General features: G+C 43.3%; 1 protein-coding gene across 1 annotated transcript in view; it reads left to right on the top strand.

Moving 5' to 3' along the window:
• arhgef10la (Rho guanine nucleotide exchange factor (GEF) 10-like a) overlaps positions 1-15,903 on the top strand; it is a 114,098-nt gene that overhangs the window by 23,417 nt on the left and 74,778 nt on the right. Inside the window, exons 13-15 of the mRNA XM_061070604.1 lie at positions 1,012-1,184; positions 7,997-8,112; positions 10,687-10,814. Coding sequence (XP_060926587.1) covers positions 1,012-1,184; positions 7,997-8,112; positions 10,687-10,814 — 417 coding nt within the window. The remainder of the gene's footprint in view (positions 1-1,011; positions 1,185-7,996; positions 8,113-10,686; positions 10,815-15,903) is intronic.

Below are 15,903 nucleotides of genomic sequence, written 5' to 3'. Positions count from 1 at the left end.
GAATGCAGCACACACTGCACGTTGAATTTCAACCCTCCACTGTGCATTCACAGATAACTCCCAGCATCCTTCACTCTACAGCAGGGCTATTGAGGCCTGCTGTAGAGTGCAGGACTAGTCAGGTAAGTTTTGATATTACTGGGGAAAATATATTAGCATGCTGATTGAGGATTGTTCATCTGTTCATCTAGCCTATTTCCATTCGTTTATCCATCAATTGTAAAATATGTTTACAGACGATTCCAATTGTTTGGCTAACTATTTATATCTCTGGCATTGCATTAGTGTCTTTTTACAAACTTTTTTCTCATCTTATCCTACAGAACAATGCCACGTGCACTATCTCATGTGTGGAGACATTTCACCCCATCCAATGTAGAAGGAAAGGCTGTGTACATTTGCAAATACTGTGCAAAGACCAATGTTAAGAATGACACAAAGATGCAGAAGCATATAGTCAAGTGCCCAAAGTTTCCTCAGGGCTCAAATCAGCCTATAACAAAACAAATTGTTTATATTTATGTCTGTATATGACAAGGTAAATACAGTTAGTATAAATTACCCACAACATTTCCAGTTTATTCCCGTTAATTCCCGTATATTCCCGTTAATTCCCATGGCAAGTTTCCATCTTTGAATATTCCCAGAATTTTGCAATCCTACACAAGAGTATTACAGGTTAGGACGAGCCTCCCCATGGGGAGGTGGGACCCCAACACTAGAGATAACATGACATCACACAACCGGGCCTTTCACCTAAATAAGGACATGTTTAGTATCTTGTAATGCAAGGCGTCTTCATTTTACAGTTCAAAAGAGTATTCTCTGGGGGAGAGAGCTAACGATTAACACCTGGGATAGTGTTCAAAGAGTCTGAGAATTTGAGACTCAACACGCCTAAGATGTTAAAATGTCATTGTATTTTATAGCCATGCTCAGAAGATCTCTTGGATAAATATACTATACCCTCTCAACTCCCATCTTCTAATTTTCTTTTCTCTCATCCACCAGGGGGCCTCCGGATATCAGCAGCCTGGTGCCCGTTGGCCCCAAGTACACCATGAAGTGGAGCGCCCCTTTGCAACAGGTGCAAGTGGTGGAGGCGGGGCAGGAGGCGTGTCAAGGCAAAGACACCTTCTTCCAGCAGGGCGGGGCCAAGCGGACGGGAGGAGCCTGCACCTCAGGTAAAAACCAGGGGGTGGAGCCAGGGGTGGAATCAAATCAAATCCAAGTTTATTGTCACATGCACCAATGACAGCGTCTTTGGAGCAGTGAAATTCTTGGGACACAGTAGACGGGCTTTACAAAAATTAAAAAAATTGACATACCATATAATGTATAACATTAAAATGAAGAAGCAGTTTACAGGGTGATGGAGTCAGGAATATTAAATAAAAAAATATGAATATATATGTAGTAAGTACGTAGTAAGTGGGACCTGTGATCTTGTGACCTGGCAGGCAAGAGCTTTACAAAATAAAAATAACATAACATATAACATATAACATATTACATAGCAAAATGAAGCAGCAGTTTACCGAGTGAAGCGGGGGAATAATAAATTAAATAATATGAATATATGTGTAGTAAGTGTATTTGTATGGGTGGTGGAGCAGAATGTACATGGTCCAGGAGGGAACTGGCCCCTGAGGTGTCAGTATTCTCTACTAAACAAACCTGAAGCCATGACAACGCTGCTGCACAAAGAGATGTTCACCTGTTGGATTCATATTTCACTGAAGCTCAGTGGTGGGTCCAGGGGGCCACATTTAAAGAAATATATATATTTTTTGAAGTACACAATGTAGTCCAGGCAAAGTAGCGTTTTACGACCGACTAATTGTAAAATAATTTTTTTCAGCATAGATTATTTCTATGAGGTGTCCAGAACAACATACTAAAAGTCCTAAGAAATCCTAGTTGAGGAAATATGTTTAATTCTCATCAATGTGTGCCAATAAGGCCCGGCAACAATACACCCCAAAAAGACTATTTTTTTCGTTTACTCCTATCAAAATAAAACTTTACACAATGAAAGTAACCATGAAACGTAACATTTTTTGTATTACAAGTTTCTTTGAAAATGAATTTGAATATGCAAATGAGCTATACACTAATCGAATATGCCCAAAATACACCCAAATAGGCTTAATTTTTTCCTTTACTCCTACCACAATAAAACTTTATATAGTAAAAGTATTTATGAAAAGTAACTTTTTTTGTATTACAAGTTTCTTTTGAAATGAATTTGACAAGCACATGAGCGCCACACTTATTGAATATGTCCTAATTTGCATAGGCAAACACCATTCATATGTATGACAAATACATACATAAATTCATTTTCAAAGAAACTGGTAATACAAAAAATGTTACGTTTCATGGTTACTTTCATTGTGTAAAGTTTCATTTTGATAGGAGTAAAGTAAAAAAATAGTCTTTTTGGGGTGTATTGTTGCCGGGCCTTATTGGCACACATTGATGAGAATTAAACATATTTCCTCAACTAGGATTTCTTAGGACTTTTAGTATGTTGTTCTGGACACCTCATAGAAATGATCTATGCTGAAAAAAATTATTTTACAATTACTTCTATTTTTGGCTCCAAAATGGGCTACTTTGCCTGGACTAAATGTGCGTGAACAAGGAACAACTTTCAAAATATATCCAATAAAGAGGTAACAGTAAACAAGGAACGACTTGAATATGCACCTCAGTGAATCAGGTCCCTGGATGTTTGGCCTCTCTGGGTTGATTATAGAAGTCGTATCTGGTTCCTCTTCCACACGTGTCCTTCTCGAGGTGAATCTCATCCCTCGCTCTGACTCCACGAGTCTCAGCACCTTCTTCCTCTCTGACTCAGCGACGCTAATCTCCTCCCGCTCGCTAGTGGAGGGCCGGAGACGCATCTGTCACTCTGATGGAGGATGTGTTTGTGAGGAGGATAGTGATGACGGTCACTTGTTCCCATCTGCCTGGGGTGTTTTATCTTGGAGAGCGATTAGGGGGGGGGGTGGGGTGCCGAGCGGCGAGCCCCCCCCCGCTGCATCATCCCCACAGTCTCATTTCACTCTCTGATAGACCACAAACACATCGGGAGTGGAGTCATCAATCTGCAGAGATTATTCCCTCCCTTTTTCCAGGCCCAATTAGAGAGCCAGGAGCAGTAGATGGGAATCGCTGGTTGAAACACTGGTTCTCCCCCCCCCCCCTCGTGAAGCTCCGGTGTATACAGAGCTTGACGAGATCCTCTGATAAATGTGTCATGGGAATAAGGGCGATACAAAACCTTATCAGGATGTTATGGTGCAGGCTTTTTTAAAGTTGCAGCTCCGCGACTTAAATATTAATGGAGCCTTCTTCAGAGCAGCTGGTGTTCTGAGAGCTGGATGAGATCCTGCCTGGATTGAGTTCCCTCTGTTTGTCAGGTGGTAAGGTAACGTTTGCTCTCCATGCGCCTGGCTCCGCGTCTAATTCTGCAAACGTTAAACCGCCTTCAGGTTCCGATTCCAACTTTCTCTCCTCTTCGTTGTTTGGATTCCATACCACCTCTTCCACATGTTGCAGTCGCCTTAATCACGTCTAATGTGCAAATCCGTGGAACCGTTCCCCACATTCTCCTTCAGACAGGCCGCCCTGTCTATTTATAGTTCAGTCCATAGATATATATATAAAGACTAGATGTCTCGTTCGACGGAGCCGGGCGTCCGCACATGGCGGCCATCTTGCTACAGGCGGCTCGCTCACCCATAACATTGTGTTGGTAGTGGTGCGTACTTTTTAAATAACCATAACTTGCTCAATCTTCATCCGATTTTTAAACGGTCTGGTTTGTTATAAACGTCAGAGATGTAGTTATGACACTGCGTAAATTATTCAATTTTTTTAGAAAATAACATCATTATTCATAAGTATGCAGTGTCATATCTACATCTCTGACGTTTATAACAAACCAAACCGTTTTCAAGCAGCTGGTGTTCTGAGGGCTGGCTGAGATTCTTCCTGGATTGAGTTGTCACTGTTTGTCAGGTGGAGAGCTCTCGATGCGCCTGGCTCTGCGTCTAATTCTGCAAATGTTAAACCGCCTTCAGGTTCCGATTACAACTTTCTCTCTTCTTCTTCTTTTTTTTATTTCGCACCACCTCTTCCACAAGTTGCAGTCGCCTTAATCACGTCTAATGTGCAAATCCGTGGAACCGTTCCCCAAATTCTCCTTCAGACAGGCCGCCCTGTCTATTTATAGTTCAGTCCATAGATATATATATATATATATAAAGACTAGATGTCTCGTTCGACGGAGCCGGACGTCCGCACATGGCCGCCATCTTGCTAGAGGCAGCTCGCTCGTCTATAACATTGTGTGGTAGTGGTGCGTACTTTTTAAATAACCATAACTTGCTCAATCTTCAACCGATTTTTAAACGGTTTGGTTTGTTATAAACGTCAGAGATGTTGTTATGACACTGCGTACATTATTCAATTTTTTAGAAAATAACATCATTATTCATTCAAGTATGCAGTGTCATATCTACATCTCTGACGTTTATAACAAACCAAACCGTTTTCAAGCAGCTGGTGTTCTGAGGGCTGGCTGAGATTCTTCCTGGATTGAGTTGTCACTGTTTGTCAGGTGGAGAGCTCTCGTGTGCCGGGGATCTTCTCAGGTTAGCTCTCCATGCGCCTGGCTCTGCGTCTAATTCTGCAAATGTTAAACCGCCTTCAGGTTCCGATTACAACTTTCTCTCTTCTTCTTCTTCTTTTTTTTAATTTTGTACCACCTCTTCCACAAGTTGCAGTCGCCTTAATCACGTCTAATGTGCAAATCCGTGGAACCGTTCCCCACATTCTCCTTCAGACAGGCCGCCCTGTTTATTTATAGTTCAGTCCATAGATATATATATATAAAGACTAGATGTCTCGTACTTGCTCAATTTTCAACCGATTTTTAAACGGTCTGGTTTGTTATAAACGTCAGAGATGTTGTTATGACACCGCATTAATTATTCAATTTTTTAGAAAATAACATCATTATTCAAAAGTATGAAGTGTCATATCTACATCTCTGACGTTTGTAACAAACCAAACCGTTTTGAAAATCGGTTGAAAATTGAGCAAGTTATGGTTATTTAAAAAGTAAGTACCACTACAAAGCCTCTGGCAAGATGGCCGTCATGTGCGGACGTTCGACTCCCCTGGCCGGCAACCAGACGAGACATCTAGTCTTTATATATATCTATGGTTCAGTCCCCCTGTGATGTCACTGTGTGTGGGGGGGGGGGTGTAGTCTAAGTCCTGCTCTCCCTCAGCTCCCCCTGGAGTCGTTCTTCATCCTCTGCAGGTCCTGGTGCTCTTCTCCTCCAGGCCTGTTTGTTCCTCAGGCTTCTCTCCCTCTGTGTGTCTCTACCAACGCACGAGAACCTGCCAGAGAACATGCTCTTTTTTCCTCCTGAAAGCCGCCTGTTGTTTGCTCTCATGCTATCTTACCTTGTTCTGCCCCCCCGTTACACCTCCGGTACAGCAGCTTCTCTGTTGACCTGCTGTCAGTCCACCAGCGTTCGGCTTTGGCGGCGGATCAGTGGAGGGGTTTTGATGCAGGTGCTGAAGCTGCATTGTCTTTTTTAAATCCACCGACAAGCGTCACAGGCGCCGCCGCTAAACTCGCCGAATTATTCCGAGCGAGAACAGGGATGGACGCCCCCGGGCTCCGGCCTTCTCCACGCCACGGAGCTCTTACGTGCCTGGCGCCCGGCGTGGAGAGCCGTGTCTGAGCGTGAAAACCATATCCTGCCTCAGCAACGGGATTACGCTGGATTACAACTCAGCACATTCACCTCTCGGGCCGCAGCCAGCAGCCGGCTTCAGAGGAGTAGACGCATCTGAGCAGTGGGGGGGGGCACAGGAAGTACATTGTTCTCGCCGCTCATAGCACACCCCCCCGTTATATTCAAATGTCTCACCTCTTGATTTCCCTGCACAGATGACAGATGCCACTGGCTTCGCCCGTGTCAAAAATCCCATTAAACCCTCCAATGCTACACTGGAGCTTTGAGAATGAACAACCTCCAGCCTCTCACGGCTTTTCTCTCACTCCGGTTGTGCACGTGGATGGACAAGAGGTAGCAGGTCCCCCCTCGGAGAGGAGGGGGGGCGGGGGCACACCTCACTAAGCCCGCCTACTGGCCGGGCGCTTCCACTTCTCTATTATGTGGCGGCGGTGACAGGCCAGCACAGCTCTGGAGCAACACATCTTGCAGCAGAATTTAATTAGGCGCTTCTCCTGGAATCTGGGTAGATGTGGGCCGGGCGGGGGGGGGGGGCAGACAGGGGGAAGACACGGCTATCGATCCGCAGCAGGAGGAGAGAGAGAGAGAGAGAGAGACTGAAGGTAGCGGAGCCGCGAATCGATGCTGAATTTTGCGTCTAATGAGACACCTGCATTCCTTTTGGCCGGCGAAAGGGCATCACAGCTCCAGATAACAGTTTCTCCATCTACTCTCTTTTCTTTTTTCTTTATGCTCATAACTTCACATCATTCAAATAATGACGATCGATCCATCCTCACATCGAACCTCTTATTCGGGCCACTGTAGTTTCAGTGGGATCTTGCCATGTGACCTTCCTGTCTTTGTTTGATCGCTTCATGATGTAACGACGTACCGGTATATAAGTGTATTTCTCTTATTGGAATATGTATTACTACAATTTACTCTATTCTCTATGTGCTGTGCATCAAAGGTTTGGAACAATCTCCCACTTCACATCAGACGAGCAACTTCTGTTGATATAAGAAACTACTCGAGACTTAATTCTATGATCTTGCTTTTAATTGGTTTTGATCTGTTTTTATCACCGTTTTATATTTATCTCTTTTTATACCTTTTGTTAGTTTTATGTCTTTATGTCTTTAAGTCTTAGTTTTATTGCGAACGTGTTCTTATGGATCTAATTTCATGTCTTTGATTTCACACTAAAGCACTTTGAGCTGCATTTTAAGTATTTTCTTCATCATAAACCACTTAGTGATATTAATTAAAACTGAAAAAAAGAATGATAATAAATAGGGTTGCAAAGGGGTGGAAAGTTTCCGGTAAATTTCCGGAAACTTTCCGGAAACTTTCCACGGGAATATTAAGCACAGGAATTTTGGGAATTAAAAAAAAAAAAAAAACTATGCAAATTATACGCTGAGCAATAAAAACATCATTCAAAACTCTATTTTAAAGATGTATGGAATGCAGCACACACTGCACGTTGAGTTTCAACCCTCCACTGTGCATTCTTCCATCACATGAACAGATAATTCCCAGCATCCTTCACTCTACAGCAGGGCTACTGAGGCCTGCTGTAGTGTGAAGGACTAGTCAGGTAAGTTTCCATGATATTATTTTACAATCTTTTTTCTCATCTTATTCTACAGAACAATGCCACGTGCACTCTCTCATGTGTGGAGACATTTCACCCCATCCAATTTAGAAGGAAAGGCTGTGTACATTTGCAAATACTGTGCAAAGACCTATGTTAAGAATGACACAACGATGCAGAAGCATATAGTCAAGTGCTCAAAGTTTCCTCAGGGCTCAAATCAGCCTATGACACAACAAAATGTTTATATTTATGTCTGTATATGACAAGGTAAATACAGTTAGTATAAATTACCCACAACATTTCCAGTTTATTTCTGTTGATTCCCGTTAATTCCCGTTAATTCCCGTTAATTCCCGTATATTCCCGTATATTCCCGTATATTCCCGTTAATTCCCATGGAAAGTTTCCAACTTTGAAAATTCCCGGAATTTTGCAACCCTAATAATAAATGACATTAGATCATCAGTGCAGATACACTTGCATCAGGTCTCATAGTAGCATGAGGCCTCGGTGTGAGTCACATGTGATCGAAGCACAGTGGCTGGTTGTGATCAAAAGTAAAGTTGCTGTATTAATAAAATGTATTATTATAATTATTATGTCGGTAATACTCCTGCGTGTCATCTCCTAGGTAAAGTGATCCTGGGGCCTCCTCGGCTCTACCAGGAGCTGCAGGAGCTGCAACATGACCTTTCGGTGGTGGAGGAGGTCACGCTGCTGGTGGGCACGCTGCAGGGGACGTACCAGGTATCTGCAGCCGACCGACTCTTCACCGCGTAGAAATTGAAATATTAAAACCGACAACGACAACCTGATTATAATCAAGGCTGTGCAGATGTCAACAGACTGAAAGACCGAAGCAATGTATAGGAAAACAAAGCAAATAAACCTGAGAGAAGAATTATCAGCCTCAGCCTCTGAAGCAAATAAACAAAAAGTTGGATTTGATTGATTGATTATTTATTTAAGCCTTGGAAACCACATTGAGGAATAAGACCCTCATTTACAATGGTGCCGAGGGTACAATGAAGAGTTAATACATTGAAAGAAAAAATAAATAAATAAGAATGAAATAATTATGCATATATATATATACAGTAATACAAGGGAATATGTCATAAACAATATTTTTTTACGATTCAATAAAATACTATGGTTAAGTCAACTAACAGTTACAATCACTGCAGGAGAAGTCAGTTGTACATGAGATAAGATTCGAGAATTCCCTTAATGAAATAAATGAGCACAACCTTAAAGATTTTTGGACCTCATTCCAAATGAAGTGTTCCTTATAACAGAAAGCTGTATTTCCCCATAGCTTAAACATTTGGTTTTCATAGTAAATCATTGTCTTCTCCCTTTGTGTGAACATTTTTTTAAAAACCAATAAAGACGGCCGACTCCTTGAGATTCAGCGGGAACATCGTCTGGGTCGAAATCTTCTTCATTCTTTATTTTTATCGCTGTGAACATCAATGAAACGCTGCTGTTTTTATTTGACCTTTATTTAACCAGGAAAGTCCCATTGAGATTAAAAACCTCTTTTTCGAGGGAGTCCTGGCCAAAAGGCAGCAACAAATAACATATGTACACTCACAATATTACACTCACAACATATAAACAGAAATTAAAATGATAAAAAACAGTTACAAATAAATTAAAATTCATAAAAAACATCTGCAAGTAAAAGAAGTGGTCTGAAATGATCTCATCGTAGATTTAAAAGCGTTCAAAGAAATCATTTCGGTTAATTTAAAATCTTTTTGCAGCCAGTTCCATGTGGTGGGAGCAGAGTGGACGAATGCCCTTTTTCCTGATTCATGTTAACTGCTTCGATATCGATTCAATATGACGATCTCAGCCATTGTCTGAAAATGCAATGTTAAAAACTTGCCTAACCCTAACCAATAAAGTACATTTCACAGAATGCACAGTGATAAAAGATGATATCATATAAAACGCACACACTGCTCATCCGGGCTCTAAATGGAGAAGCACACAAACGTCTTACAGGTAAACACATTTGTTGCATTAGGCCTGAATGGGTTAGTGATACCCAGGTATCTATTCTCCATGTTTAACTTCTACCCATCATACACCACATGTAATGTGAGATCTCAGCCATAGGGGGCCTCAGTCCGACTCGTTCTGCAGCTGAAGCCACAAAACTCACAGTTCATCACTTTTAACACAACTCAATTCAGGTTTAAAGCAACAAAAAAAAAGCTGCTCTCGCTCAAATCGGCAAAGTGTGTTTACAGACCGACCTTCAAACAAGCTTTTCTCTCCTCTACAAACTGATTTCAGCATCGCAAATTATTTATAAGCCAGTTATCCCCAGATATTGACTGAAAATCTATGAAATATGGAGTGGATCCTGTTAACTGCAGCTTACCTGGCGATAGCTCCAAAGTCCTGGGGAGACGCCAGAGAATCGCACACAGGCCACGGAAAGACGAAACTGAAGTGTGCACAGTTAATCTAAATTGCTGGAGTCAGTGCAAACTTTGAGAGATCAAGTTCGGATGGTACAAAGATAACCGCTGGGAAATCTCTCTCTGCACGATGGGATTCTGGAAGTTTAAAATGTGATCAAAGTGACGCCTCGCCTGCTCCTTGAATCATCAATTTCTGAAAGCTCGGCGTCTGCCTTCTATCTGCTCATCAGCGGTGTCACAGTGGCAGGAATGAGATGTTCCCTCTGATACATCCCACAGACGAGTCATTCGCTGGGTTGTAAAGGAAACCAGATCCCCCCCCCCCCCCCCCCCCCTTCTGCAGCAATCAAATGGGGACACGTCCCAGTAGCCCGCCGCTAACACAGCACCATCCGCTACACAACGTGGCCACAGACGCACACTCCAGCAATCACCAAAGAGCCTCTCAGGCTAATGGCGGCACCTTTGCCTTCCTGCGCTTGATTAGCACAATGTCCTCAGGAGAAGTGATATTGGCCCTGGCACTAAATGACTGACTTTCACTTTCCAGCCCCTGTTATAATATTGTCCACCGAACAAATACGACGAAATACTTCTGCACAGCTCATTGACTTCGGAGAATTGATTTGATTCTATTTGACTGGAGGGACCGGGTTTTACTGGTGTTGAAGTGAATTTGGCGTTACATTGGAGGGGATAAAAAACGCCACAACTATGAAGCCTGGAATAATGTACGGCAGTGTGTGTGCGCGGGTGTGTGGTTGTTTCTCAGTCCGCGTGTGAGACCATTAACAAGGAAGTGCATCCACGGAGGAGCTCAGTATGCAGTATGTCAAGCGCCAAAAACCAAGATTTAACTGTGTGTGTTTTCTCCCCATCAAAGAACCTGAACACCACTGTGGCCCAGGACTGGTGCCTGGCTCTGCAGAGGCTCATCCGCATCAAAGAGGAGCAGATCCAGAGCGCTAACAAATGTCGCTTGCGCCTGCAGGTGCCCGGCAGGCCAGACAAGTGAGTGGTAGCATCTCGCACTCGGACATAAAATATAAGAGGTGAAATCGGCTGCGTGTGTTTGGCCAAAACACAAGATTCAAGATTTTTATTGTCAAATGAACAGAGATAACATGAAGTAGTCGCTGTCAATGAAATGCTTGGGTCACACACTCTCTTTAAGCAATGCTCAGTAATTTCAACCCAAAAAAAAAATAATAAAATAGAAATAGTATAAAATAGAATAAAAAAGAATAAAATAGAATAACAATGAAATAGAATATCAAAAATTTAAAATAGAAAATAAAATATATACATCTAAATATATATCTTTACAGATGAATGAATGTTCAGTTTGTGAAGTAGTGCAAATGTTCAAATAGGCTTATTATGGTGCTGGTGCAAATGTGCAAATATTCAGCAGAGAAGCAAAAACACAAAAAGTTAACAACTACAACACGAAAAAACATTTCCCTGTGCTCGTAACTTGCTGTAGAAAAAAAATCATGCTATTATTTTGTGCCCTTAAACTAAAATACAGAAAAAAAACCACTTTGTTCATCATTGTACACTCAGAATAAAAAACTGACTTTTAAAAAATGTTTGCAAACTACTAAAAACGAAATCGTCCTCCAAGGCCTCTTATGAAACCACATTTAAATTCGCTCCATCTGAATTTTTTATTGGATCTGCAACAAATTTTTTACTATTATCTGAGAAATTAATAAAAATGTTGAAATATGCACTTGAAATGTTGAAGAAAGGGAAAACGAAAAACCCTTAAACTGAATCCGCACCAACATGTAATTGGTTCTCCAAGGTTACATCCTGTTACCTTGAATAAAAATTTGTGATATTACTGGGTTAGAAAACTGTTTTTGTATAATGTAAGTACAGGAGGCAACTAAGCCCTGGTGTGGAGGGAGCAGCCTGCAGAGCTCAGAGGAAGGATCGGTGTCCAGGCACAGATCTGGGGAAAGCTACAGAAAGATCCTGCTGCACTGATGGTTCCCGAGAGCACAGTTTTCCTGATGGTCACACTGGCTGAGCTCCAGAGATCCTGTGGAGAAAAGGCCGAACCTTCCAAAGAGGACAGCCCTCAGTGAAGTGCCTCCCTCCGTGGATCATGGGCTTCACGGCCGAGCGGCCAGACGGAGGCTTCTCCTCCGCGGACGACACATGAAAGATTCCTGAAGGACTCTCACTGCGAGAGAAACAAGATCCTCTGCTCTGATGAAACCGAGACTGAACTGTCTGGCCTCAATTCTAAGAGTCATGTCCGGAGGAAACCAGACATGAAGCCCGGGATCGGCCTCAGTCAGGACACAGGATCTTTGGAGCTCAGACAAAGTGACCATCCACAGATTGCTCAGTTTGACTCGTCTGTGTGAGTCCTGGTTGGTCCAGACTTCTTCCAGTTCAGGATTATGGAGCCCACTGTGCTCTTGGGAAACTTCGATACAGCAGAATTCATTTACAGATCTGTGCCTCGACACAATCTCCTCTCTGAGCTCTGCAGGAAGCTCGTTCCATCCGTTTAGATTCATGTTGGTACAGAAGGTCGACTCCAATCCAGATCTAGAAACATCTCAAAGATGAGAGAGAAGAACTGAGAGACACATAGCTTAATATTAAGTGTGTATGGCTTTTTAGTAATGGGTTGTTCTGTGTATAATATTCGGGAAAGCAATTAAATATTATATTTCGGTAGAAAGCTGCAACCACACAAGACACCAAGTTTTTTAAATGCAACGAAAACATAAAAAACATGTTTTTCCGAAAAATAGTAGAATGAAATATAGGAGAAAGGGAATTAAAGTCCAGGACATTGTGGTTATATACGTGCACTTCTATCACTGGTCCTACAGGACACCCTGACCTTTAGCAAATTAGAGGCGAGAACAGTTTATTCTGTCATGAGCGTCTGTAATTACCCGACTCAAATAATTAATTTCCTTCCGCACTTGGATGGAATAATGATTACCGTTCGGAAAGTGTTTCTTTGGCTGGATTCAAATGAGACACACGTTGTTCCGTAATGTTTCTGAACCGCTCGACCTTGATCCGTACAGTTTCAACTGTACAGTGTCGGTGCTGAAAGGACAAATATTGAACAATAAAGCATTTTTACTCTATGCAAGAGAAACTTTAGATAAATAACTTATTTCTTGATGTTCTCAATCTGTCATTCATAAGGCTGAACCTGGAACAAGCAATCATTTAATTCAGAGGTGTTGTTTTCCGACTGTTGCATTATGTAGCATTTCCTGGATTTGAAGAAACGTAATGTTGACATGAGACATAATCAGACATCTGCTCTGTAACATGGAAATCAGAATATTTATGGAATATTCTACTAGAAGATAGATAGATAGATATATGGATACTTTATTAATCCCGTGGGAAATGTAGGTCATCCAGTAGCTTATACATTTATACACTTATACACCTCACCGACATACATACATAAATCACAGAAACATAGGGACAACATATTACAGATACATGAATGGGTCTGACCCTTTGGTACAGGAAACTCATGATTTACTAATGTCTAAATAGAAAAACTCTCTATAGTCTGAATATTGCTGTTCATGTAAACATAGTAAATTATTTGACTTGAATCAGTCCAAACTGAAGAAGCTGCGGCTGCAGTGTTTCTCATTTTTTCGTCTTTACTACACAAGAGAAACCTTAGATAAATAAGTTATTTCTTAATAGTCCTCAATCTGTCATTCATAAGGCTGAAGCTGAAATAAGCAATCATTTAATTCAGGGGTGTTGTTTTCCGACTGTTGCATTATGTCGAGTTTTCACAGCATTTCCTGGATTTGAAGAAACGTTATGTTGACATGAGAAACAATCAGACATCTGCTCTGTCACATGGAAATCAGAGTATTAATGGAATATTCTACTAGAAACTCATGATTTACTAATGTCTAAATAGAAAAAACTCTCTATAGTAAGAATATTGCTGTTCCTAAAGAAGCTTCGGCTGCAGTGTTTTTCAGCTTCTCGCATAATGACTGTTCAGGCAGGTGAGGATGTGAAAGTGCTCATCTTAACATGCTGAAGTGGATCCTGGTGGGTGAAGAGACTCCCACATGACTGAACGCGTACTTGAGAGGAACAAAGATGCAGAGAGGAGAGCGCCGAGCACCTCAGAGCACTCGGCTGAAACTGGGAATTGTAAATAATGGTAAATTATAATGGATCCCATTTTGCGGGCTTCTGGTGCGGAGGGGATAAGAGAGAGAGAGAGAGAGAGGCAGGGGGAGGACAAAAGAACCGGGACAAAGATAAGCTCGAGCCCTGCTGAGAGCCTGAGCAGGAGAAGGAGAGGATAAAGGGAAGGAGTGAGGGTGATGATGGAGCTCCCCCCATGGAAGAGTTGGCTCGGAGCCGGCAGGGCAGCGGCAGTCGGAGGAGTTGGTCCTAATGCTTCGGAGCCGGGGAGAGTCTCACTGTGCCGAGCCGAGCCGAAGTGACAGCTTGAGCAGCAGAGCCGTGCAGATCACTTCTCCCACATCTCCTCCTCGGCTGTCACACCAGGCCTGCAGGAGCAAGCTGCTCACTCAGATGTTTTGGTGCAGCCAGATGTCAGAGTCCCCCAGATTCCCCTTCGAGTGGTACACCCTGTTAGTTGAGTTTCTGTGATAATGTCATTAGCAGTGACAACGGGGGGGGGGGGGGGGGTTCCCAGCCCCCCTACGTCCAGGCACAGATTTAAAAGTCAAATAATGCAAAGCAGCTTCTGCGGTGAAATCAGACTTGGAGATGAGGTTTCGTGAGAGAGGTGAGAGATAACAATGTCAGCGGAAAGAGAGACGGCTCCTGCAGGGAAAATGAGTCAATCCCGGTCGTGGGAGAGGAATCTACTTGAGGCCGGAGTCGGGGGGGTTGGGGGGGCTGGACAGGCAGCGAGCCTCTGGGGTCGGGTGGGGGGGGGGGGGGGGGCAGGTGGCACAGCCGGACGCCCAAACCCATTCTGACACTACCCAGGGTGAAGAAGTGGCAGGTTGAAGGAGAGATCAGCGGGCGGACTGGCTCCGGCGCTCTCACCAACACACACACACACACACACACACACACACACACACACACACACACACACACACACACACACACACACACACACACACACACTAACACACAAGCGAACACACACTAACACACACTGGCCATCGTTCTCCGTTGTGTTGCAAACATTAGTAAGTAGTGAATTGACAAGGGAGCTGTCACAAACCCTAATGTGCAGGTAACATGTAGTCACACATGCGTCGTGCTGGCAAATCCACCTGTGCATGAGTTAACATCACACACACACATAGACACACACACACACACACACACACACACACACACACACACACACACACACAAGCAAACACACAAACACACACTGGCCATCGTTCTCCGTTGTGTTGCAAACATTAGTAAGTAGTGAATTGACAAGGGAGCTTCCACAAACCCTAATGTGCAGGTTACATGTAGTCACACATGCTTCATGCTGGCTAATCCACCTGCACATGAGTGAACAAGCATCCCAGACAAAGAGGAAAACACACACACACACACACACACACACACACACGCTGAGCTGAGCCTGTGCTCGGCTGGTGCGAGTGGGACCCCAGCAGGGACCCCCTGTCCTGAGCCGGTCCCCTTCTGTCGGGCCCCGAGCGGCTCTCTGCAGTCAGGCAGCACATCACAGGCTCCTCTCTGCAAACACACTGGCTACGTGTGGAGAATCCTGACGCTGCCTCCGAGGCTCCGGCCTGCGTGTGACAGCAGCTCATTAACATCCTCTCTGACTGCGTCTCCTGGAACAGCCAGGGACAAACCAGCAAGTGGTAGAGACACAGTTCAAATTTCATAGTTTGACCAAATGTGTTTTGTTGCTTCAGCCTCGTGTCTCCCACTAGCATGGCTCACATGAAGGGACAGTGTTGTAAAGCCTGGAGCCTTGTTGTTTTTGTTTTTATGCCGGGCCTTTTCACGGAGGCTGTGCAGGTGAATGGCAACTAGGGTTGCAAAATTCTGGGAATATTCAAAGTTGGAAACGGTCCATGGGAATTAACGGAAATTAAGGGGAATATACGGGAAATAA

This window comes from Limanda limanda, chromosome 4, assembly GCF_963576545.1.
Source record: "Limanda limanda chromosome 4, fLimLim1.1, whole genome shotgun sequence".
In the NCBI taxonomy this organism is placed as follows: domain Eukaryota; kingdom Metazoa; phylum Chordata; class Actinopteri; order Pleuronectiformes; family Pleuronectidae; genus Limanda; species Limanda limanda.
Note: the sequence above shows the minus strand (reverse complement) of the source record. Positions and strands in the feature narration are given on the sequence as shown.